This window comes from Crocuta crocuta, unplaced genomic scaffold (genome assembly GCF_008692635.1).
Source record: "Crocuta crocuta isolate KB4526 unplaced genomic scaffold, BGI_CrCroc_1.0 scaffold14, whole genome shotgun sequence".
Classification (NCBI taxonomy): domain Eukaryota; kingdom Metazoa; phylum Chordata; class Mammalia; order Carnivora; family Hyaenidae; genus Crocuta; species Crocuta crocuta.
In genome coordinates this window covers 3,918,061-3,943,966 of record NW_027530209.1, presented here as the reverse complement: position 1 = coordinate 3,943,966, position 25,906 = coordinate 3,918,061, and the positions used below count along the sequence as shown (strand labels likewise).

The 25,906-nt window shown below is 39.9% G+C and overlaps 1 protein-coding gene across 2 annotated transcripts in view; it reads right to left on the bottom strand.

Moving 5' to 3' along the window:
- Positions 1-3,682: 3,682 nt before the first annotated feature.
- PON3 (paraoxonase 3) overlaps positions 3,683-25,906 on the bottom strand; it is a 30,292-nt gene continuing 8,068 nt past the window's right edge. The window contains exons 3-10 of one of the 2 annotated variants that reach the window (XM_077765375.1): positions 25,316-25,371; positions 19,803-19,968; positions 15,673-15,799; positions 12,419-12,619; positions 11,336-11,417; positions 10,948-11,076; positions 7,609-7,686; positions 3,683-4,032 (exon numbers count right to left, since the gene is read on the bottom strand). In XM_077765375.1, coding sequence (XP_077621501.1) covers positions 3,955-4,032; positions 7,609-7,686; positions 10,948-11,076; positions 11,336-11,417; positions 12,419-12,619; positions 15,673-15,799; positions 19,803-19,968; positions 25,316-25,371 — 917 coding nt within the window. In that variant the 3' untranslated portion in view covers positions 3,683-3,954. Of the gene's footprint in view, positions 4,033-6,115; positions 7,687-10,947; positions 11,077-11,335; positions 11,418-12,418; positions 12,620-15,672; positions 15,800-19,802; positions 19,969-25,315; positions 25,372-25,906 lie in introns of those variants that run through there. The other variant, XM_077765374.1, reaches the window with a different exon arrangement.

Here is a 25,906-nt window from a genome sequence, read left to right as displayed (position 1 = left end):
CAGGCATTTGTTTTGCTGCTGTGGACCTTAACTACAGACATGGCTCTGAACCCTACAGATTTCATGATTCCTTGGGTTCTGGATCTCACCTGTTGTGGCTACAACCATCTACCCTGTCACCAAAGATGAGGCACGTTTCCTATGTCCCCTGTATCCCCACCACCCTATCAGCACTTTGCAATACGACCCTTTTAATTTTTGCTAGTCTAATAGGTATAAAGCAACTTAGAGTGCTGTTTTATTGTTTTAAGGTTTACTTATTTTTGAAAGGGAGAGACAGTGCACGCAGGGAGGGGCAGAGAGAGAGAGAGGGAGAGAGAGAATCCTAAGAAGGTTCCACGCTGTCAATGCAGAGCCAGAGGTGGGGCTTGAACTCATGAACCATGAGAATGTGACTTGAGCTGAAATCAAGAATGGGGTGCTTAACCAACTGAGTCACTCAGGGACCCCTAGAGTGCTGTTTTAAATGACACTTCTCCAATTACTAAGGATTTTGAGCATCTGAGCATCTTTTCATGTGCTTCATTTTTTCCCACTCCTCTGTAAATTGCTTGTTTCTTCACGCCATTTGCCTCTTATTCTTTGTGGTTACCATCTCCACTTTGTTATTCTCTAGAGTTCCTAAAATATTGGGCTTAATAATACCTTGTCAGTTTAACATTATATTTCTCATTCTGATATTCATCTACTATCTTTGTCAATGATGTCTTTGCTTAAATGGAAATACTTAATTTTGATGACTCAAATTCAATCAACTTTTTTGTCTTCAGGTTTATATTTTTGAAATTTTGTTCCAGAAGGTTTTCCCTACCCTTAGTTCATAAAGATACTCTCTTATCATGTCTTCTGTTAACTCCAAAGGTCATAAACACCTGTTTGGTAGTTACCTAGTGATGTTAGGTAGGACATAGTTTTATTGCCTTCCATAAAGTAAGTCCATGCTCCCAGAGTCATCTCCTAAGCAAACATCCTTTCACTATTAATTGGTACTGGTAACTTTATCTTATATTAATTCCCCAAAGAGACATATATCTGAGATCTCTATTCTATTCCACTGATTTACCTATTTTTTTTCTTTCACAAATACTGAACTGTTTTTAGTTTAGTTTAGCCATATGAGAAATATTAGGCCTACTTCTGCCCTTCTTTTTTAATTTTTGAAGTCAGCTTAGCTCTTCCATATGCGTGAAAATTCTATTGTGAGATACATGGTTTATGCCAAAGATCTATGAAAAAATATATATATATACAGTTATAGAATGATTATAAAAGAAATACCAGTGTAAGACACCATTCAAGTTAGGAAATGTAATATTTCCAGTACCTCAGAAGTTTCCCCATGTGTGATTCCCTATGATTCGCTGACGACAAGCACACCTTCCCTAGAGGTAGCCACTATCCAAACTTTGGTGATAGCTAGAGAGACAGAACCTCTCTGTTCTAACTTAACCACTTACTAATGCCTCCTCAAACAACGTTTAATTTTGCTTCTTTTGGAATTTTCCAAAAATAGAAGCATAGTACATGTATTCATTTTGTTGTTGTTAGCTCATCACTATTTGTGGAATTTGTCCCTGGCATTGTATATATCTCTAATTATGGTATACATTGCTCAATAGTATTTCACTGTACAGATTTACTATCATTTATTTACCCATTTCAACTTTATCAACACTTGATTGTCTATAGATTTTAGTTTCTTTTAATGTGAGGATTTTTTAAATTTCTAACTCAAATTTTTTAATGAATATAAAATCATGATTTCCAAACTCTTCTTGTGAGTCCATTTAAGGTATTATGGTAGATGACACTAACTCTCCTTTCTGGGCACAAAGTTACCCAGGTAAACCAACTTTTCCAGCCTCGCTTCCCATTAGGTATAGCCATATGACTTTGCTCTTCTTAATAGAATGTCAGTGGGAGCAGTTTGTGCCATTTCCAGGTTGGGCTTACAGACATGTCATGTGCCTACCCATACTCTCTCCCATTTCCATGGGATGGAATCCAGGATGATGCCTGGCCATGAAGATGATAATGCCTTACAGAACAAATGCCAAGTGCTTGGAAACTGTTTGGTCCCTGGAGTACCACAAGAATCTGAGTTTTCATACTGATTTGTCTCAGGAACACTCATCAGAGTTTTTTTTATGTGAGAGAGATGATAAATGTATTTTTTAAGTTATCAAGTGCTTATATAACACAGGCATGTAATAAACACTCTTTTAAGTTTTATATATACTAACTCTTTAAATCCTCTTACTAACCCTAGGTGGTAGTTACTATTATCATCTCCAAAGATAACAAAACTAAGACTCAGAGAGAGCCAGAGTTAGTAACCGAACTGGGATTGCAAATCTGAATATTGGGTTCCCTAATCTGTCTTCTTACCTACTAAGATGTGGCACCCTTCAGCAATGCCTATATTCTTTAAGCCTCTGTATTTGGGGTCACTCTGGTACAACAGCTTAGCATGACCTTAGAAATATAGAAATTTGAACCCAGAAATGGGTTTCTAATAAGAACCTTAACTATGCAGTCAGACTAGAATTGAGGAAACAGGTACAACAGGCTGCAAAATTGGAGACCCCTGTAATGTCATCACAAAAATACACAAAAAACACTTTCCTGCAGTAACCTGAAAAGCTGGCCACTTACCCAGAGAGTAACAAGGATGCTGATGTGCTCATTGTTCTTTGATGTTTTTAGTAGGGCACAGTAAGAATATTATGTGCTCATGTAGAAACGAGTGGACACAAAGCAGAAAACCATAGAGAAGATCTAGAAATTTGGCTCTGTGCTCCAACAGCAAGATGTAGGGTTGCTGTGACTCATAGCTTTTCCCCCATGCCTTCCAATTAGGAAAGCTATGGGATCTGATACTGTGGGAGGCTATATTAATGGTGTTGCCTCATTTTACCCATTATTCAGATAGCTTCAAATGAGAGAGCACTTAAATGGGCTAAATGGCTGACATGGAAACCAGGAAGTAAAGTAGGCTTAAAAATTATGTTCCAAAAAGAAATCTGAGCATTGTTGTTGGCACATGGCATTGAATGAAAACAAACAGATGCAGAAGCCTATCGAATTTCTTAGATACTTAAATTTCCAAAGCACCCAACGCCTGGCCTGAAAACATCCTCAGATTCTCAAACTATACCTGTAGGAAGGAGGCTACTAAAATTACTCTCTTTCCAAGATCCACTTCAGCTGTGGCCTTAAAGAATAATGTACTATGAAATATTCCCAAAGGGCAAAGTTTGGACTCACAGAGGACATGGGAAAGTATATCACTGCCAAGACAGGGAATCTTCTCAATTCCTCTCTGGTGGAAATATCTCATTGTTATGGAGCTGAATGTATTCCATTCTTCCTTTCTTTTACTAGGAGTGTTTACTATAGTTATTCTGTTCATACTTAACCATTGTAATTGAATGTAGGGGGGCAATGCTTTTATTCTCTAGGCTGCCACGTGCAGCCATATATGAACCTAATGCAGAGGTCAAAACATCACTCAGAGATCCTGTGCTTTGAGCTGGATACAGAAATTGGATAGATATTTAGCTTATATTCCTTGGCAAGAGAGAAGGATGCAGAGGGATATTTAGTGGCTAAAGAGTAGACTGTGGCACAGATTAGTAATTGTTCACTAAAATTTATTCTTTCTTTTTCCTGGAACATATGCTTCTCCAGTCATGATACATTGCTCAATTTTCCTTAAAGTTAGTTAGGTGTGATCATGTCATTAGTTTCTACCATTAGTAAGGGAAAAGAAGAAATGACTACTGTTTCCAGTCCTGGATCTTAAGACACTGGGTATTTCTCCTACATAGTCTCTCTCTTCTTTCTCCTTCCAGTTTGATGAAACACAGATATGGTAGAGAACTAGCTTTCACCATGCAGATAACTATAATCCCCTGGGCAATGGTGCAGTGACATGATGAAGACATTTGCAGTTCAAGATCCACTCTGTATGTAAGTCCCCATTGCTCTGCATCCTGGAAGCTTTATGGGCTCCATTAATAGTTCTCCTGTCTTTTGGGAGAGTGAAAGGGCGGTAAGTCAAGATATTTATTTCCTCTGCTTTCTCTCTGCTGAGTTGTGACAGGGCGCCTGTCGCTTACTACCAATGACCACAGGATCTTTTGCTCAACCTATCTCCACTTTATCTATTCTCTTCTGATTCTGGTAGCTGCTTCTATCCCTTGTTCCTTCAAACCTACAGTTAGAAACTGAGTCCTTGGCCTCCCGCCACCCCCATCTCTCCCACTCCATTGTTTGCACTTGGATATATTAGTGTATCTTGTTAGTTTCCTTTAAACCTTCATACTCTTGTGTCAGTAGTTCCCTTAAAGAACTTCCCTCAATAGCCCTGTGCCTTCTCTTTCCTGCAAGATCCCAAGATCCTGAATGGCCCCATCAAGGGAAGCTGTCCCTCAATCACTCCTCTCAGAATTGGAAAATGAAAGACAAATAAACAATTTCTATAAAAGGCATTGTGTTTTTATTCTATGCATGACAGTAGTTTAGTCTTACCCTAGTTAATAGAGTGTTATATCCTTTTTAGAAGTTTGTTCTTTTCATAAAAATTTCAAATTTGTTGGCATAAAGTAGTTCATCAACTCTTCTTTTTATCCCTCTAATGTCTATAGAATCTGCATGTCTTATTTTTCATTTCTGACACTGGATAATTGAGCCATTCTTTTTCTTGATAAGTCTCACCAGATGTGTATTAGTTTTTATTAATCTTTTTAAAGAATGAACTTTTTGGCTTTTGTTGAATCTCTACATTACACATGGTTTCCTGTTTCATTAGGTGACTAATTATTATAACAAATTATAATATAACTCCAGAACTTAGCATTTTAAAACAGTCAGAAACTTTTATCGTGATGCACAGTTTTTGTGAGCAAGGTCAAATGGTAATGTTTTTATAGAACTTAGCGGTGACAGTCACACATCATCATTTCTAGAATATCTTATTGATGACACAGGAGAGCCACATTTGATGTAGGAAGGAACTATGCAAGGGAATGAGTACCAGGACATAAGGATCATTGGGGGCTATCTTGGCTCTGGCTATCACATTGGTTTTTGCTTTTATCTTCACTATTTTCCTTCTTGAGCTGAACTATCCCTAATCATCACCCTAATATCCCCACCCATGTCTCTGGCAATTTAAATGGAAAGACCAGGGAAGGGATTACAATGAGTCATCAAAATGGAACATTTATTGGAGGGGCCATCGCTCTCCTTCCCACCTGCCAAGTGAGAGAAGAGGCTCAAGATACTCACATAAAGATTAGGAGCATTGGGGAAGGAGAACCCCAGAGCCTTGTGACTTCCATAGGCCCTCTCTGTGAAAGGACACACTATCCCTCAGCAATCAGATCCCCCAAATACCTGTATGGGTTTTCTCATCCAGCCTTTCCCAACTTGGCCTGGGGCAGGACAGGGTCTATTCACAGGACCCCACCAGCATCTAAATGCCTTTAGTTTTCCCATCTCTGGCTCTCCATGTTACTTCTAGTCTGGTAAATTTTCTGAATCCATAGGGTGTAAGGGTTAGGGACAGAAAATAAGACTGTTATATATTTTTTGAATCTGTGTACATGTTCTTAGTTATTATTTTCTTCTGTGTCTCTCTGATGATTAGGCTCTTGAAACTCAAAGTCTAAGAACTAACTAGAACATTCTGTTGAGGCATTCCTCCCCTGAAGCAGTGGAAACTACGTTCTTACTGTCTAAATCAGAAAACGTTGCATGCACTACATAGTAGAATTTTACCCTGATACAAAACTTTTCAGCTAAATTTAGATCTAATTGAGCAAAATTCTTTAGGAAATAAAGAAGCTTTCTCAATTCCCCACCCCAGAAGAGGAAAACAAAAAATCAACCAACTACTCCTGAGCGGAAGTCACAAAAAGAGAAGAGGGTGGGGTTCTTGGGTATACTGATTCCCATTAGTGATTTGCTAAAAGTTGTCCTAGTTTTTTGACCACGAAAGGGGTATCTTGATTCATTCGCATCAAACTAAGGTTGAGTTGGTCCTTAAGAGAGGACTTCAAGCCAGAACCATATTATTTATTTCTGATTCATTAGACTTAAGCCTGTAGGATGTTGCTTAATAGGTGTTTATTGAATTAACCAAAAGAGAAAGGTTAAAGCAGTTGAAGGGCACAGCCTTAAGGCCCCATCTCATGGTTCAGAGGTAAGCTGATTACATTACTTCAGATACAGATATCACTACGAATAAAGACCTATTACAAAAGAACAACAGATCCGCCCTGTTCTGCCCTAAGGTAGCCAGTGATGCCTGTCGCTGTCGGATTTTCCAGAACCTGATTCCCAGAACTAGAGAGACTACAAATTTAAAGAGGGCTTTAGGCAAAACACTGTCAATTCTTGCTTTTATTCACAGGCTAGGAACTTGACCGGCAGTTTGTGTCTGGCACAATCAAAGGAAGAGAAGGGGAACTGTAAGTATTTGAGCTTTAGGTTTTCTCCTGATCTGGAGGCTCAGAAGGCCGGCGGTAGGAGGGAGTTTTGCTTCACAGTTAGTTAGGAGTGCTATGTGAACTAGATACCTCACTCACCACAGCTCACACATCTTATTATAGAAAGAATATTGGGAATACTAGACAAGAAAGCATTGAGAGGTATGACTTCTTACCGGACTGTCACTAATCTGACTTGCAATTTTTGTGGCTACTACATAATCACTATTTCTTTACTTCTATCCATAAGAAAAGCCAGATACACTTTCGTGGGTATTTGTCATTCATGTTCAATTCCACTGATCATATAATTAGGGCTTTATTTTTACTAAACATGTCAATTGACAACAGAGACAATAAAATGGAGTAACCGTTACTAATAGAGTTATTTAAAATGGAGCAGGGAGGACATTGAGGAGGTGGAGCTTATGCACATCTTCTCTATCAAATTCTCAGAATTTTTGCTAAGCTGAGCTAAAAGCAAAGGCATCTACTATGTGTTAAAATGGACATAAATGGGGTGGCTTGGTTCATGGTCTACTCTTGATTTCAGCCCAGGCCATGATGTCACCATTGTGGGTCCTGGGATTGAGCTCCTCTGTGCTGGGTGTGAAGCCCGCTTCAGATTCTCTCTCTCTCTCCCTCTCTCTCACTCCCTCTGCCCCTCCCTCCCTCCCTCGCGTGCATGTGCACACACATGCACTTTCTCTCAAAAATAAAATGAAATCAAATAAAAAGCTAAAGTGGACCTAAATGCACTGTCTAGCCCTAGCAACCAATCACACATAGATTAGTGTAACTGTACCCATACCAGCACTGAGCACATTTTCTTCAAACAATTTATGTAAGTCTCCTCTTTCCTCTTTAAAAACTCTAACCTCCTTTGTCTCTCTAGAGCAACCTTTCAATTCCAGTGGAATTTGTGTCTCCCATATTGCAATCCCTAAGACCCCAAATAAACACAGTTATTTTATTCTGCAGCCTGCAGTTTTGTTTTTTGTTGGCTGACAAGACTTTCTGGAATGCCTAGAGTCTACAGCAAACAGTATAGAGCTTTGTGAAATACGGTGCCTATGAGAAGTTTCTCACGGTACACAGAAGCCACAGAGCTTGCCTGAAGCACAGAGCCATTATTGGCGTACATGGTGCTTATTTTGGGCTTCTCAGACAAAACATCCTGGATGTGAAGCACCTGTCAAGAGAAGAATATTTGTCAGTATACTATATGAGAAAACAGCTGCCAGTGACATGTTCCTTCTCAAATACTCCAGGACTAATACTCCAGAAATCAATACACTAAAATTTGTATGTGATGATTTTTTTCTTATTCTGATGAAAGTATTAATGTTCTAATTATATCTATGCAGTCGAGTGGACTAGTTAGTTATCTGACATTAGCCAAAATCCCAAACAAGGTGGTTTAGTTAATTTTGATAGTTCTCCTTTAGAGGAAGGAGTTGAGATCCAGTGAGTGCTATTATCTAATTCTTTTTTAAACCTTTTTAAATGTTTATTCATTTATTTTTTGAGAGGGAGGCAGAGAAAGTAAGCCAGAGAAGGGCAGAGAGAGAGGGAGAGAGAGAATCCCAAGCGGGCTCTGCCCTGTCCATGCAGAGCCCGACACAGGGCTCAAACTCACAAAGTGTGAGATCATGACCTGAGCTGAAACCAAGAGTAGTTCCGTGCTTAACCGACTGAATGACCCAGGTGCCCCACTCTTATCTACTTCTTGAGTGAACAGTCTTCCTCTACGGGAAGGGTCTGGCCTTTGAAAAGGCCTACTGCATGGGGAGGGAAACAAAGGATGAAATGATGGTCACCCAGTTAGCAAGCCAACCCAACCTCATATTCAGTAGGACAGTAGTTGTCACCGAGGGGGCTCCCCTCACATCTGCAAAGTGTCAGGAATAAGAAAGAATGCATACTTTGGAATTCAATCTGACATATCCCTGCCTACTACTGTTATTGATCCTCGAGATTAACACACTTTAGGGGCACATGGGTGGCTCAGTCAGTTAAGCGTCCGGCTTCAGCTCAGGTCAGGATCTCACAGTTTATGGGTTCGAGCCTCACGTCAGGCTCTGTACTGACAGATCAGAGCCTGGACTCTGCTGTGTCTTCCCCTCTCTCTGCCCTGCCCTCCCCTCTCTCAAAAATAAATGAACATTAAAAAAAAATTTTTTTAAAGATTAACACACTTTACTTTGCTAATCAGTAAACATAAAAGTGCTCAATTTTCTAAACAGCCTGGATGAAGAAGTTCGCTCAAATAGGACATGATAGGAATTAAGGACAACCAATTAGAAATTCATGAGTCATGAATATATATTGACACTTCTTAGAATAGAGTTTAGTTGAGTTTTGTTTTTTCATCTTAGGGAAGATCCTATACCTTCACTCAGGTTTGGTACATGAAAATACTCAAACTTGGAACTCTTATAGAAAACATTAGTCTCAACTAAAAGTAAAGGGTATCATTGTGAAGAAAGAAGTCTTATCTAAAATAAACAAATGGTGAGGTGCCTGGGTGGCTCAGTCGGTGAAGTGTCTGACTTCGGCTCAGGTCATGACCTCGCGGTTCGTGAGTTCGAGATTCATGAGTTTGAGCCCTGTGTCCAGCTCTGTGCTGACAGCTCAGAGCCAGGAGCCTGCTTAGGATTCTGTGTCTCCCTCTCTCTCAGCCCCCTTCCCCATTCACTCCCTGTCTCTGTCTCTCTCTCAAAAATAAATAACACAAACATTTTTTTAAATAAACAAATGATAAACTTGAAAATAGAGACATGAGAAAGATCCTAAATAATTTTCAAATTATGCTATGGGTCATATTTTTGTTCTCTTAAAGCAGACATCATTGGGTGTTTGTAGAAAAGCAGTATGTGTTACTTTGGAGGGCACGTGTCTGAGGCAAAGGTAGATTGCTGGCTTGGGGTTAGGCTCTAGGCTCAGACTGAACTTTTGCTTCTCTTAATACTTTTTTGCTGTTTTTGCTTTTGTTTGTTCTAAGAAGCTGTGACTAATATGTTAATAAATTACAGAAACAAAAAATTTTAACTGAAGAGCAACAATATTGGAAGCAGAATTAAGTGTATATTATCAGGGCCAATTAGCAGGCTAGGGTTTGAATCTCAATTTCCCAGCTCCCCAAACCTAGATTCAAACATTATGTCTTTCTCCAAAGCTTACCTTCTCAATGAGGCCCCTCTGATTTCTATATTTAATAATAGGACTACCCATCCCCCCCCAGTTCACCGCAATTCTGATCCCTTTTACTCTGTTATACATTTTCCTCCGTAGAACTCACCACCTTCAAACTTACTATGTAACTTGCTAATTTCTTATGCTTTTTGTTCATTGGCTCTCCCTCCCCCTAAAGAGTAGAGATCTTTGTATATTTTGTTTTATGATACATTTCAAACATTAGAACAAAATCTGATCCATTATAAATGCTCAATAACTTTTTGCGAATAAATCTCTCAGAGTATGTGTGCCAAGAATTTATCTCTGTATTGAATTTACTAGAGATTTGTTATTCTTAAACTCAATGCTGTAGACAATGCTGCTATTGTTTTTAATGCTATATAAAATTCGATGGTCTATGCTCTTGTTTTAGAAGAGGCTTTAAATAACACAAATAATATCTTTAAAATGAGACATTCTTCAACACTATCGTATATATTACAACTTGCTGCCAAAAACTAATTTTGTTTTGAGACTACAATCATCTAAATCTTTCCATCTGAGTTTCATAGTAGGTAGTGTGAAGGAAGATATATAGGACTCCATATAGGACTCTCCCTTTGCCTAATTTCAGGCTCTGCTCAGTACCTATATCCTTTTTTTAAAAAAATTCTTTAAATCCAAGTTAGTTAACATATAGTGTAATAAGGGTTTCACGAGTAGAGTTTAGTGATTCATCACTTACATATAACACCCAATGCTCATCCCAACAAGTGCCCCCATCATCTATTTCACTTATCCCCGCATCCAACACACTTCCAACAGCCCTCACTTTGTTCTCTGTATTTTAGAGTCTCTTTTGGTTTGCCTCCATCTCTGTTTTTATCTTATTTTTCTTTCCCTTCTCCTATGTTCATCTGTTTTGTTTCTTAAATTCCGCATATGAGTGAAATCATATTATATTTATCAGAGCCTATGTCCTGATTGGAAATACAATATGCAATCTAGGTCTATGTGAATAATCAAGCTTGTTCTTACCTATTCTTCCTGATGGCAACTATAGCCCTTGCAAGGATGGGAAATGTTGTCTAGCACTGATGTCAAATTGGCACCAGGAGACCTGAAACGGTTAATGGGCCATATCTTCCCATCCTGCCAAAATCTCTGCTTATTCAGTTCTGGAACATCACGTGTGACCCACTAAATTCTCCCAAGTCTCCTCAACAAATTATTCTTGCAACTTTGTCTGTGAGCTCAGAGAAGAATAGGAACTTACTTCTGACCCTGGAGGATCCTCAGAGTTATAGATGAACAGCTTCATGGCATTAGGATGGCATCCTGCCCAAATAGCTCCCGTGTCAGGATCCACAGTTAAGTTATCCACTAAGGTGCTTAACGGCATTACCTTCCAACAAAGAGGAAATATAAAGACATTGTTTCAATTTTCTTATCTACCCCTCCTCCCTCCCACCAGCTCCTTCTGGCTCCTGAAATAGATCTTGTGAAGGGCCCTTACTACTAAATTTTCGAAGCCCAAGCACAAATGCGCTGATGTTCTTCTAAAAATAGTCATGCTTCCTCCATTCAAGGAGCACATTCTTAGATCAGGCACAGGAGCTAATGTAAGAGGTCATGTTGTATGGGCAAGCCAAGGGTCTTTTTACCTTCACTTGAGTTAAATCCCAGTTATCATGTTTTTTCAGTACATGAATGCTCTGAGCCAATACATCAGCTACATAGATATACCTTTGAAGTAAATAACATTCACATGTAAGCAAGTAATAATGAGAGATGACATTAACTTTTACTTTGGAAAAGAGGTATAAAAATTCACAATAAGTCCTAAGTGCCACTGCAATATCTTCCTAAACCATAGTACAAGAAGATAACAGTCTTCTTTTTAATATTCTTTCAGTGCTTTAAGTAGGCTTCGGATATGATATAATGACTATAAAGTAATGAACTTGGTGTTTCTAGATGACATACAGGCTCAGACTCGTTACTTAGGAGTCACAATTTATTCCTTAAATTGGATAGAGGTAGGTAGACCTAAAAGAGGCCAAAAGAATCTATATCTCCAAAATCTAGTGCTTGAAAAGAAGCATCAGATGACCGTCAAGCTCAATTATAATAATTTTTTTAAAAGAAAGAACACTTAGAATTGTTTTCTACAGGGATTATCTCTATTATCTTGAGTTTACACATTAACATTCATGGGTACTTTAAAAAAAACTTTCCATTTTAAAACACTTTAAAAGAGTTTCTCAGGAAATTTTGTGCTACATAAAACTGTATTTTTCTTATAGAAAAGTCTGCTGTAGTAAGTCAGTAAACCTGAAATTTATGCAATCATAATGCCCAATCGAAGTCAAGTCTCCTCTAAAAAGAACTTTCAGATAACTCGACTTAGTGTAGTGATTAAACACCATTACCCTCATAAAGGGCAGAGATATTTTGCATTTATTCTCCTTTTAAGTGTGTTAGGTAGCTATGTTTCTAGACTCACATGATAATTTGGAATAAGAACCTTGCATTCTTGAGTCGAATCTTCGTTTCACAGGGGGAAAGCCTGGCGTGCAAGAGGGCATATGGTGTACTTATGATCACACGTAAGAGTGTGAGCCCTGGCCACACTGGATCCCTCCACACTTATATTGACTACTTAAGCCTCAGGAAATAACCACCACTTAAAGGAAGGAGTCCACTAAAATATCAGGAGCAAAGTGTTGAAAAATTATAAAGCTTACTTTTTGTCTAGTGAGACTGTGATCCCATTGGCAGAACCAAATCCTCTGGCTACCACTTTGACCTCTCTTGGACTGTAGAAAAGAACATAAGTCCAACGAAGATCCATGATCATCTCTAATAGTACCATGAAGAAGTTGGTAAAATAGTGGTCTCTGGTGGCATAGAACTGTTCTGGTCCAAGAACCACAATGTCATTCACTCTAGAGTGAAAAAAAGAGAGAGGGCAAAAACCCAAGGAGTGGTTAAAGATTTTGATTGTGGTCCAAATCACTAAATCTCAAAGACAATTGTGTTCATCAGTTTGAAAAAGTATACATGAAGTAGTCTGGATTAAAAAATTCCAGGGGCACTGGGGCAGCTCAGTTGGTTGAGCATCCGACTTTGGCTTAGGTCATGATCTCACAGTTTGTGGGTTCAAGCCAGACATCGGGCTCTGCGCTGACAAGGCAGAGACTGCTTTGGATTCTGTCTCCCTCTCTTTCCGCTCCTTCCCTGCTCATGCTCTCTCTCTCTCTCAAAAACAAAAACAAAAACAAAAACAAAAAAAATACTATGTTGATGTACAATGACTTTCCCAGGGTCATCAGGCTATTCACCTTTTGGTCCTCAGCTTAAGCATTCTTTCCTCCAGAAAGTATTGGCTGACGCCATAGATTAAGTTAGATCCTTTGACACTTTGTTTCCATAGCACCTCGTTCTACCCCTTGAAATGCTTGGTTAATATTGTGTATCAAAATATTGTGTTTCAAAAATCTTCTTTAGGCCCTCGAAGCTTCACCTGCACAGTTCCAGTTGGTACTATTTCCACTACGGCTGCATGGTTCAGACACATTTCCCACAGCGCAGCCTTATAGCGCCTTACCTCATGTCTGTTGCTGGCCTCAGGCTCCTACTTCTGGGCCTCTTTGTTGACATAAAGGACAAGATGTCACCAGAATTGACTTGTGTATGCACAGCTAGGAATGTGCAAGAGTGAACTCCTTTTTGACTAATAAGAGATGGGCCTGCCGAATAAACTTCTCCTTTTCTGATCTTGGCCAGACTGTCCTGAAATGGAACTTAGGTTGTTTACTGGAGGATGATGCCATGATTTCTAGCAGCGAGTTGCACTTAGCAGTGTGGCTGGCTTGACAACACGCTTGCTGTAGCCTCTCCCTTGTGTGCGTTTCTTGGTGCTGCTGTGACACAGTGCGACAGACTGGGTGGGGTTAGACAACAGCACTGTCTCACGATTCTGGCTGCAAGATGTCTGAAATCAAGGTGTTGACAGAACCATGCTCATTCTGAGGGTTCTAAGGTCCATCCTTGTATCTTGTAGCTTCCAGCAGCCCCCTGGCACTCTGTAGCTTGTAGACACTTCACTCCAAACTCATTCTCCATCCCCACGTGCATTCTTCCACCTGTCTGTCTTCTTATAAAGATGCCAGGCGTGTTGGATTAAGGACCCACCCTACTTTAATATAACCTCATATTAACTGATTACATCTGTAACAATCTTATTTCCAAATAAGGTCATGTTCTGAGGTGTGGGGGCGTTAAAATTTCAACATATCTTTTCAAGTTGCTCACAAGTCAACCCATAATATTCATGTCTCCTTACCTAAAACTGGTATCTCACTTCTGTGCCTGGAATAGTAACTTTCTTTCCTCCTTTCTTTTCTTTTCTTTTCTTTTCTTTTCTTTTCTTTTTTCTTTTCTTTTCTTTTCTTTCCTTTCCTTTTCTTTTCTTTTCTTTTCTTTCTTTTCTTTTTGTTTCTCTTTTCTTTCTTTCCTTCTTTTTTCTTTTTTTAATTTTTTTTAAATGTTTATTTATCTTTGAGAGAGACGGAGAGACAGAGAGTGAGCAGGGGAGGAGCAAAGAAAAGGGGGAAACACAGAATCCGAAGCGGGCCCCAGGCTCTGAGCTGTCAGCACAGAACCCAACACGGGGCTCCAACCCACAAACCATGAGATCGTGACCTGAGTAGGACACTTAAGCAACTGAGCCACCCAGGCGCCCCTGGAATGGTAACTTTCTAATGCAGTGGTTGTGTATTGGGTTTTCCCTTGGTCCGTACCTTCAATGAAAAGAACTCATTCAGTGACGTCATATGTTACTGTATTTGATTCTCAAAATCAGGAGTTAGGTAAGTCAGGCCGGTGAGAGAACCCCCACTTGACTGAGGAAACTGAAGCATAGTTAAGAGGTTTGTCCACAGTTTCTCAGGCACCTCTCGGTGGTCCTGTCCCCACAGGGCCTCAGGACTCCATACAATGCCTCCTGGGAAGAGTGCGGTGACCCCAGCTGCACTTACTTCTTCTGCCTCTGCTTTTGTCACCCCCAAATTCTATGGGGAGAAACTGATATGTGATTTTGAGAAAGAGAGCAAAGCAGAGAAGGTGACCTTCCTTTCTTTTCTTTCCCTATCCTTCTATCTCAAGACAAGATTAACCTCTACTGTCTTGGAACTAGTCTTTCCGTGTTGAGTCCATTTTATAAAAGACAAATTCTTCATTGTTTGTTACAGCCTTGGAACAGGCAGTCTACCCACTAAAACACTTACCTATTTTTTTCTCAGCATAGTAAGAGGGATGTTCACCACTGTGACTGAGAGTCCGGCTTTGAACTTAGATAGATCTAGGTTTATACCCTGGTTCTGCAACTTACAACTTACACAACTCAGGTAAGTTACTTAACTCGAAACTTCGTGAAGTCCCCATTTACTCATATCTATTACTTATAGCAGTTGTGAGAATAAAATGGAGCATTTTGACACAGTGCCTGGCACATAGTCAATGCTTAATAAATGTAAATTTTTATATGTGCCCACAGGCTTTTTTCAAACTCTGCTTTAAAGCTTTTATTGAACAAAGGAATGGCCCATCTGGAGACGGTGATAACACCCAGTGGGTGCGGCTTTCACAGTACAATCTACCGGGACAACTAGAAAAAGGTGTAGGTGTTTAAAGAAAGCCCAATAGTAGGTATTGCATTGTTGTGGTATGGAGGATGGAATTAGAGCTGCGAATCTAATTGAGCACCTTTATAAGATTAAAATGCTTTCACAAAGTTGGAAAATAAAAAGATATTCAATACTGAATACAGCAGTGTCTAGTGACGTGCTGGGCAGGGCCACCGTGGGAACCTCTTGAAAGCCTTAGGGAAAAAAATGCTACAAAACAAAAGTTGAAGCCCGCTGCATGAACCAAAGAAAACAAAGCACACAGCAGAGGTGGAAAATAAATAGAAGTGCAAAATACTTTAATTCCATACCTTGTGAGAAGTTCATGTGTTATAGTTTTCAGGTGTATAAGAGAACGTTGTTCTTCCTCAAATTTAAATTTCTCCACCGTGGACTTCATGTGGGGGTGATTCACAACATAAAGATACACGGTATGGTCTAAAGTGGGAAAAAGGCATAATTTCCAAGAAGTTTACTTCTGTTGCAACTATTATTAGACTTGGTGTAGAATTTGGTCATGTTCAAGCACTTTTCTTCTACACCTTGCATTTGATCCCCACAGCACACCTGAGAAAACAGGATCAGGAGGCGAATAACTCATGCGCAGTTTCCCCACCGCCGAGTGGCAGAGCCAAGGGCAGACGTTCCTCAGTGGTCTCCTCAGCCTCACCTACATACCTTCTGCCACAGGAAGATACAGAGCTACAATGGTATATAAACAGATGTGGTTTCCCAGGTGGCCCTTCAACAGGAGAAGCAAGTTTCTTTTCTGTGAGAAATGCGTATATTACAACACACGCTCAAGAAATGTCGGGGCTGAGTAAATATCTTAAAATAAGCAACATGTCCCAGCTAGAGTATAAACTGACACAAGTCATCTACCTAAGTGTGCAATAACAATATTTAATGAGCCTAATGGATGTGGAATGTGAATGTGAATGCAAGAGAAAACAGGTGCATCAATTCTAGGCATCGCCGACCCCGAGAATGTTCACCTGTTTTCATAGTGAAATGTGAACTGCTGTGAACAAGATTGAGGGTGGGAATCTGTTTTCTCAAAATACTGTTTTCTGACCTGAAAGAAGCTCTAGGTAAGAGGAGCTCTGGAATCTGAAAGAGCCTGGTCCCATCCTCTCATTTCAGGCCTTGATCTGCGTTCATCTCCCCTTTTCCTTTCTTGACAGGGCTTCCAAAAATGCAGTAGAGCGAGTCCAAGCCCTGAGATGCAGGGCTTATACGCATGGTCCCTGAAACACACAGGTACCTTTCCCCAAATTAAGGAAAGTGGCTCTCTCACAGATGGATCATTCTTTTAGTCTGACGCAGCCCTTTCTGGGGCCTGAGGCTTGGCAAGCAGAGCCCCAATCAGATTTTGCTCCCACATGGCCCTTCGGCTGGACACTCTTGCCAGACACATTTTATGTGCTGCTCTGGTTTTACACCTCCTTTAGGCATCTATTGGACCCTTCCTTCCATATAAGAGACGCTTGGTGAGAATAGTTTTGTTTTTGTCTTCTCATTCCATTCCAACTTACGTGTAATGTTTTGCCCTAATTAATTAAATGCATAATTAAAGGAGGTAACAAATAAGACTGCAATCATAATATATTCAACTCCAGAAAGTCTGATTAAATAGATGCTTTGAGGGTGAATCTGTAAACTGGTTCCATCTCAAAAAACAAAAACAAAACAGAACCAAAAAACCAACCCGTACTTCTCACTCCTAAAACAAAACAAAACAAAACAAAACAAATCCAACACTTTGGATTAAAATAGCTCATGCAATAAAATAGCTCCAAGTTAATCTGGTCACTCATTATACTTTCTTCAATGGCAGTGCCTAGATGGAAGTCAAGCAAAAAAAATGGTAACTCAATTTCAATAGATCCCAAAGCCCTAATTTCACTCAAGTAAAAGGCATAGGATTAAGGGTTCCTGTATGGCTTAGTTGGTTGGGCATCCGACTTTGGCTCAGGTCATGATCTTGCAGTTTGTGAGTTCGAGCCCCGTGTCAGGCTCTACGTTGAGAGCCCAGAGCCTGGAGACTGCTTTGGATTCTGTGTCTCCCTCTCTCTCTGCCCCTCCCCCACTCATGCTCGGTCTCTCTCTCTCTCTCTCTCTCTCTCTCTCTCAGAAAACATTAAAACAATATTTTTTAAAGGTATAGGATTAGAAATAAGACCACCTGGGTTCTAGTTCTGGAACTTTCATTTATTAATGACAGATGTGAAGTTATATGTCACTGCATCTCTTCAAATTCCATTACTCCATCTATAAAACCAGGTATTAATATTTGCCCTGTCTCATGGGGTTCATTCATTTATTCATTTATTTTATATATATTCATGGACCACCTACTACGCAACAGCCATTTTCCTAGAGTCTGGAAATCCAGCAATAAATAAGTCACACATGCTTTTATGGTGATTGTATTCTAGAGAAGAAATTTGAGAGGAAATAATTAGTAAATGCAAGAATACTGGAGAGAGGAGATGCTTTCTTCACAGAGTGGCACCCGCTTGAAGAATTCAAATCACAAGCTTGGATCTAAAGATGCGGAGGAGTTCACTATAGGGCAATAGTGGCAGAGAGAAAGAAGGTTGGCATCATTCAACACTGATAAAAAATTTTAATTGCCATTTTGAGTAAAGATTAAAGTGTTAAAGAAGGAGTACACTTAGAAGAAACATAATAAAGTTTCACCCTGAACAAGTGGGGGAAAGGCTTCCTTGAAAAGGTGACATTTTAACTGAGGCCCGAAAGATAAGAAAGAGTAAGTCAGAAGCGGTGGAAAAACATTCCATGCAGAGGGAACTGCAAATGGAAAGGCCCTGATGTATGGAACATTTATGGGACTAAAGGAAATCCAGTGTGGCTGGTCCAGAGGGTCAAGGGGAAAGTGGTATCGGGTGAGGCTGGAGAGAACACCAGATGCCAGAATATACACATAGGGTAGTGCCTAGGAGCCCAGACCATTCTGGAGAATTGAGGCTTTTCTTCAGAGTAATGGAAACAATATGGAGAATTTTAAGAAGGGAGGGACATGATCAGATTTACATAAAAAATTACTCTTGCTTATGAAAATGGGTGGAGGTGGTATAAGAGGGAAAATATAGTCAGGGGCCATTGTAGAATCCACGGAAGACACGTTGGGGGCCTGGACTAGGATGGTGGCAGTGAGGAGGCGAGAGGTGGACAGCTTGGAGGGATATTTGAAGGGTAAATTGGACACGACATTGTAACGAGGTGACTGGGGCAGGAAGAGGAGAAGTATCCAGGTTGGGCCCACTGTTTTATTTTGAGGAATAAGTAAAGTATATATGAAAATGCCTTGTAAACTATATGGCCTCATTAGGTACAATTATCTTTTAAAGAAGGGTTTGCTAAGCAAATAAATAGCATATATAGAGTAAGGGGAATATTTAACCCACTTAGCAAAAGAGTAATCGAGCATTTTAAAAGGAATCTATTTAGTTAAAAATGAACAAGTCTACTAGTGCAGACCAAAGGAATTAAACAAAGATCTGTTGGATACTGGATAGAAATAATTATTAATCATTCGTTTTTATTCATTCAAATCACATTCCTGTTTGCGGAGCCTGGGTGGCTCAGCTGATTAAAAGCGTCCGACTTCGGCTGAGGTCATGATCTCATGGTTTGTGGGTTCGAGCCCCGCGTCGGGCTCTGTGCTGACAGCCAGCTCAGAGCCTGGAGCCTGCTTCAGATTCTGTATCTGCCTCTCTCTCTGACCCTCCCCTGTTCATGCTCTCTCTCTCTCTCTCTCTCTCAGAAATAAATAAAACATTAAAAAAAAATTTTAAAAAGAATCACTCCGGCAGATCTATCCTTAACAATACATTGTAACATTGTATATTTGAAGAATTAACACACCATTTCTTGAAGAATTTGGAATCGTAACACTTCATTTGGCCTTCCCTTCATGCAGTTACTATTAGGGAGGTTTCACTGTTTTTATTCTCTACTTGCCCTATGGACCCACAAATATTTAAACATTAAATTAGTCTGGAATTATGAACGATGAACAAGTAATAAATAACATGAGCAAGTGTTATTTTAAATAAGCTTTTAATTAATTCTATCCTGTGTATCTCTTGTTTTCCTTCATGTTTTGTTTTCTAATGTCACACAATTATTTTCAAAGGACCTTTAGTTTATATATTAGATGTTTTAGAACAATCTCTAAACTTTGATTTGTAGGTCAAATGAAAAGAGAAGGAGATAAGAGGAAGAAGGAATGGCCACCTTCTATTCTCCCTTCTTTAATGCAGTGTTTAAAAATGTTTGACACATGCTTTTTATCGTGCAAATATACATCTTCATGGTAAAATAGAATTTTCCCTCCTTTCACATACATGTTGAGTCATTAAGGTTGAGTAGCTTGTGTCTGCCTCATTTCCCCTTATTTTTAATCAGGCTTTACCTTTGTCAATGAAAGTACTAATTCCGTGTGGATTAAATGATGCTTTGTCAAAACCATCACTGATGTTTAGTGCTTGGACCCTTGGGTTTTGCTCATTCAGATCCATCAAGAAAATCTGTCCTGGCTCATCTGGTGCAAAGTTTGGCATGCCTGGATATTTTAATCCCTGGAAAAAATATAAAATAAGTAAGCATATATATACATTTCACAGTATTTTCATATGGAAGCGAAAATCTCAAAGCCTAACAAAAATATTCAAAGCTTTAAATTTCCTATAGGTTTCTAGGATTTTTCACTCTAATCAGCTGTTGCCATTGTCTGATCTGAGAGATTACCAATGTCATCTAGGCCATGGGAATGGGAATGGGAAATGTCAAGAACCCATATTTAATTATGAACAAGAAGAGGGGGGTAAACCATAGAGCATAATGCAATGGGGCACCTGGGTGCCTCAGTCAATCTGGCTTCGGTTCAGGTCATAATCTCATAGTTTGTGAGTCCGAGCCCCATTGGGCTCTGCACTGATACCTCAGAGCCTGGAGCCTGTTTTGGATTCTGGGTCTCCCTTTATCTCTGCCCCTCCCCCAGTCACTCTCTGTCTCTCTCTCAAAAATAAACAAACAAACTCAAAAAGTATAATGCAAGACACTGAGTTGGGTTACTTTGTGTGCGTCCCTTGGCCTGCCTATGCCTCCGGTTCCTCATTTAAATAAGAAAGCTAAAGTGTCTATTTGCTAAGATTCTTTCCAGTCCTGATAATATGCAACTAGCCTTCCTCAAGGCAGAGAGAAGGGGTGTATGCGCTCATTATATTGCCCCCATCTATTATTATATTATCTAGTGGCAAATAGTAGACTCAGCCAAGAATTAACATAGGGGAACCAGTCTCCTAAGTTGACTATTTCTGACCTATTTTGTGCCTAGAGATATATCTGAAAATTTGGATATGAATCCTTTTCTTCAAATATTGCAAAAAGTTTATTCCACTAACTTGGACAGTGGCTCTTTCTACTGGTAGGACCAATTATGTGTGGTTACCAACCAATACTAGGCATCATGAACACAATGGGCCTTTGCCACACCCCGGGTCATTGTGTCAAAACTTGGGGCTGGTTTGTGTCACACCAATTATAAAACTCAGCTCACTTCCTCCCTGTATCCCTTCCCCATCACTCTGATATATATTAATATCAACATTATATCTTTCCTCATACCCTCATGTCCATTTATAGTCGACTATTTCCTTCTTATTCTGTGTCCCTGGCCCCTTCCTTCCTTATAAATATACATGTACAACTACACATACTTACTTCTACGTAGTACTTCTTTTTTTTTTTAATGTTTTTTATTTATTTCTAAGAGAGAGAGAGAGAGACAGCGTGAGCAGGGGAGGATTAGAGAGAGAGGGAGTCACAGAATGAAACAGGCTCCAGGCTCTGAGCCGGCAGTCAGCACAGAGCCCGACGCGGGTCTCGAACCCACGAACCGCGAGATCATGACCCAAGCGAAAGTCGGATGCTTAACCAACTAAGCCACCCAGGCGCCCCACTTCTACGTAGTACTTCTATGCCTAAATCTTACCAGAAGCTTGGCTTTCCCCCAGACAACAATGGCACTGCTGACGCCCATCAGAGGGACACTATCCACTCTTTCATTTTTCTTAGGTCACCTCACTTGGAGGAGGGATCCACATGCCCCTCGCCACCAACTTCTTCCAGACCTGGAATCTGTCATCATCATCAATCAACAACAGTCAGTCTTCTAAGGAAGCCACACCCTTTGCTTATTGCTTCCTTATCAGGTTCCTACATGCCCCCCCTCCCCCGCCCCGCCTCCTGCCCTGGTCTAGCTTTTATATAGGGCTAGTCTAAATTCTATTCTACTCTGAATTTATTTCATTACCTCTTATTTCTCTGAAGAAAAAAATACCATTCAACATGAATTTTCTCTGACTCCCTCTTTTCTGTCTCAGTATTTCTTCAATTTTATCAATTTTGTTCCATTCTCCCGCTTTTCTTAAGGAACGGGTATCCCTCTTCTGTTCTTAGGTTTATTGATTTTGTCACCTCTTTATTTGGTTGCTTGTTCTCTGGGACTTGTCTTTAGAAATTACATTCTCTCTCTTGCTTTCACCACTCATTTTTCACCAGTGCCCCCTTCATTTGCCTGAAAAATTGTTCATTTCTCCTTTCTTGAAACAAATCTTCTTCTAATTTTACTGTTCCTTCAAGCACACATTTATCTTGCTTTCCCCGTGTGGTCAAATCTCTTGGAAACATCACTTGATCTTGTTGCCTGCCTTGAGTTGCTCCAACTCTCACCAGTTTGTAGAAATGCCTCTATAAAGTCATGCCAGTGCCCTCCAAGATATCTTCTTTGATAACCCCTCCACCTTTCCTTAGCTCTATATCTGTAGCAATTGACACTATGATGTACCCCTTTATTCCTTGTCAAAAAGCCAGAAGTAGGATGGCCAAATTGAAGTTCTGGTTCTCTTTCTGCCCCTTCCCCTTCTATCCTCATCCATCTTTCTTTCCTTCTTGCTCTATACTCCCTCCTTGTACATCTTATTCATAAGGTTTCAGATATTTCTTCTACGCCAATTATTTTCAAATCTGCACATTTACCTGGAACCTCTCTCTCGAGTTCTCAACTGCATTCCCAACTGCTTCCTAAGAGTAGTACAGAATCAAATTATCAGAACAAAGTCAACTTTCTCCCCTCAAATCCTTCCTCTCATCTGTATCTATTATTCTCAGTGAAGAGCATCACTGTTCTCCCCAATATAAGGCCATGGAATTCTGGCTTCAAGCCTACCCTTTTCCCATAGTCAAACTGCCACCAAGCCCAATGGCTTAGGTGGTGGTAACAATGGACCAAAAAGCAACAAGAACAACAAAAACTCAGAGACATCTAATTCTTCCCTTTTCACCTGAAGAAAATTAAGCCCAGAGAAGTGAATTCATTAAGTCACTCACATCATTAATTGTGCACATTCTTTCCGACACACCATACAGAAAGGTTTGAAAGTGGAGAACACTGTTGAGGAAGGCAGCTCAAGGAAGAACACCACAACAGGCACCTGGGTAGCTTAGGGACACACAAGGGCACTGTCAGTTTAAAGACTCAGTGTTCCAGAAATGGAAATGATTCAATAAGTAAATAACGGTAGGACATTGTAAAAAAAAAAAAAACTTGACCTAGATTAAGTGTCATGATGACTGAAACACTTCCAATAAGTGGCTTCATATGCACCCTGTTTTCTGTTTGAGCAGTTGGGTAGGAATTTGTACCAAGTGAAAACAAACAATTCTTTCAATGTCATTCACCATTGAAAATAGTGAAAATCCCAGGGAGGGGCAGGCCTCTTATTTTTCCCAACAGTCTACATGTGTATGTGAGTTGGCATTGAAATTCTCTACTGCCTTCATTCACCAGCACATGCATTCAGTAATATTCAAGTACCCTCTGCACATCAGGTAGCGAGCGTATCGGGTGCTGAGCATACCAACGGATGCTCCGCAAAATCCTGGCCACAAGGAGCTTGAAATCTGGGGAGGCAGCACCAACGACCACATCAGATATAGTGTGGTATGTAAGAGACTAAGCACAAAGAATGTGAGGGAGCATAGAAGAGGCACATCACCCAGGAAGAGTGTTAGGGAAGACTTTTCTGCAGAATTAGAGTGCCGCCAGAGTGAGGCCTGACAGAGAACGCGGAGCTGGCCTGTAATGCGTGAAGAAAGCAGGAAAGGGAAGTATGCCAATGCCAAGTCTCAAGGTAAGAAAGCAAATAGATTGCTTGGCACCTCTCTGCAGACTAAAAATAACTATTGCACAGAATTTCTCTCTAAATCAGCAGCTTCCAAACGTGCTCTATGATAGCAAGAATGGACAATAGGAAAAACCAAGAATAGGAACTTGAACTATTTGCAGTACAGAAAGATTTAAAGTGAGCCAAAAGCACCATCTTTAGCCTATGAGTTGTTAGTTTACAAAAAAAAGAAAAAAAAAAGAGCTCTATTACTTAAAGGTCCATGTTAACATTTCTCAGGGAATTATTTGTGGTGAAATTCTCTAGTTCTACACAGCAACAGTTAAGTACTTTTAGTTCCAGTGAAAATAGAAGGTGTACAGTTGGAGCTACAAACATTATTTTCTAAAAGCAAAGAAGAAATCTCCCAGTTGTAGAACAACCATTTTTTTAAAGTCTATTGGAGTGACATTAAAAATCTAAATTGACAATAGAAAATTTAAGTCAACAAAGAGAAAACTTTTCTAGACAAGCTTTATTTTACCTTTGGCTTTGGAAGAAAAGTAAAGAAATAAAATTCCTCCCCAACACATATCACACCAACAGCATTTTAAAATCTAACTGAGAGGGCGCCTGGGTGGCTTAGTCGGTTAAGCGTCCGACTTTCGCTTGGGTCATGATCTCGCGGTTCGTGGGTTCGAGCCCCGCGTCGGGCTCTGTGCTGACTGCCAGCTCAGAGCCTGGAGCCTATTTCAGAGTCTGTGTCTCCCTCTCTCTCTGACCCTCCCCTGCTCACGCTGTCTCTCTCTCTCTCTCTCTCTCTCTCTCTCCTAGAAATAAATAAAAATATTTTAAAAAATTAAAAAAAATAAAATCCAACGGAGACCCTGACTATACAAGGCATACTTAAGAAGTTAGAATTTCAGGCCTTTAAGTGTTATTATATGTGTCTCTTTTTAGCCAAAAAGATACAGATTTTAAACTTCATGTTATATGGTAGTATTCTACCAGTCAAAATGGAATATTAGGACATGAAATTCCAGCAATCAGCATTCACACTGAAATGTAGTCAGTCTCCTTTTTCAAAACCTTAGGTCTCATTCCAAATTGCAACTGTTCAACAAACACATGGCAACTTTTGACATCTTCATAACATACATATTTTAATTTAGCATATTTAATTTATCTATCAGTCCTTCACCTAGCTTCCTGAATATCCCAAACCTGTGACGGTAGTATTGGAAATAAAACACAGGATCTTCTCTACTTATCTTTGAAAAGAGTTGGAAGGAATGCAAGGAACTCAAGATGGAAAATGCTCAGGCTTTTGAATTGAGTAACAAGGTTAACATACGCTTCACAAACATTTCCTGGGCTCCAAACACAGGCAGGCATAGCAAGAGGAATACTAGTTAGTACAAAGACGACTACCAGAAGATGAGGTCCAGCAAAATAAGGCAATGATGCACAAATCTGGAGACTAATCCAGGATTGGAATGGAAATCAAAAACATTTACTGAGACCTTACTGACTGTGGAACTGCCTATAAGGACCTGCCCACGTGGGGCATGCAAGCCAGGGCACTCCTGTGGCATACTGATTAGCCTACTGGAATCCGGTTCTGGCTTCTGTGGTTGACCGATTTACCCACAGTTGGGATGAGTGTGTAGGGGTCCATCTGGCAGCTCTAGTCAGCAATATTAATGTACGCTCTATACAGCATGAACGTGAGCATCTGAGGGGCATGGAAGATACTTACGCTGGAGATAAAAGCCAGCCCACTAGGAAGGATATCAATATCTTCAGAGCCATTTTCTGCAAAAGAAGTGGAGAATCACGAAGATGCATGAATGAAGGTTTAAAAGAAAATACCACAGACAAAACTTTCAACTTCTTTTGGAAACTATATTGACTTTTTCAACTATGTACTTGGGAAACTACATTAACTTCCAAGAACCCCGTAGGCATGCTGCTCTACAGGGAAACCTGAGTCAGGTTCCCTAAGTACTAAATTGTTTTTTTTATAACTCAATTTTCAGGAGGAAAAAAAACAAATAACTATCAAATAAATTCATAATCCTAGATTTATTCTTTGAATAACAACTTCTAGGGTGTGCCTTGAGAGATTCAGCCTTGTTCCGCATAGAAGGCTGATCCTACAGACAGAGTGATAACAGTGGAAAGTCCCCATTGTGAAGGTCTCTTAAAGGCCTCTCAGCCAAACATTTCTCTCTTCCAGCTTGTTGAGGCCTAAAAATATATCATTACCCAGTCATATTGGGAAATCACTGAGTAATTGTCATCTTGAATAAAGCAATAGGTCTTAGGAAAGACTAACAAATATAGATAA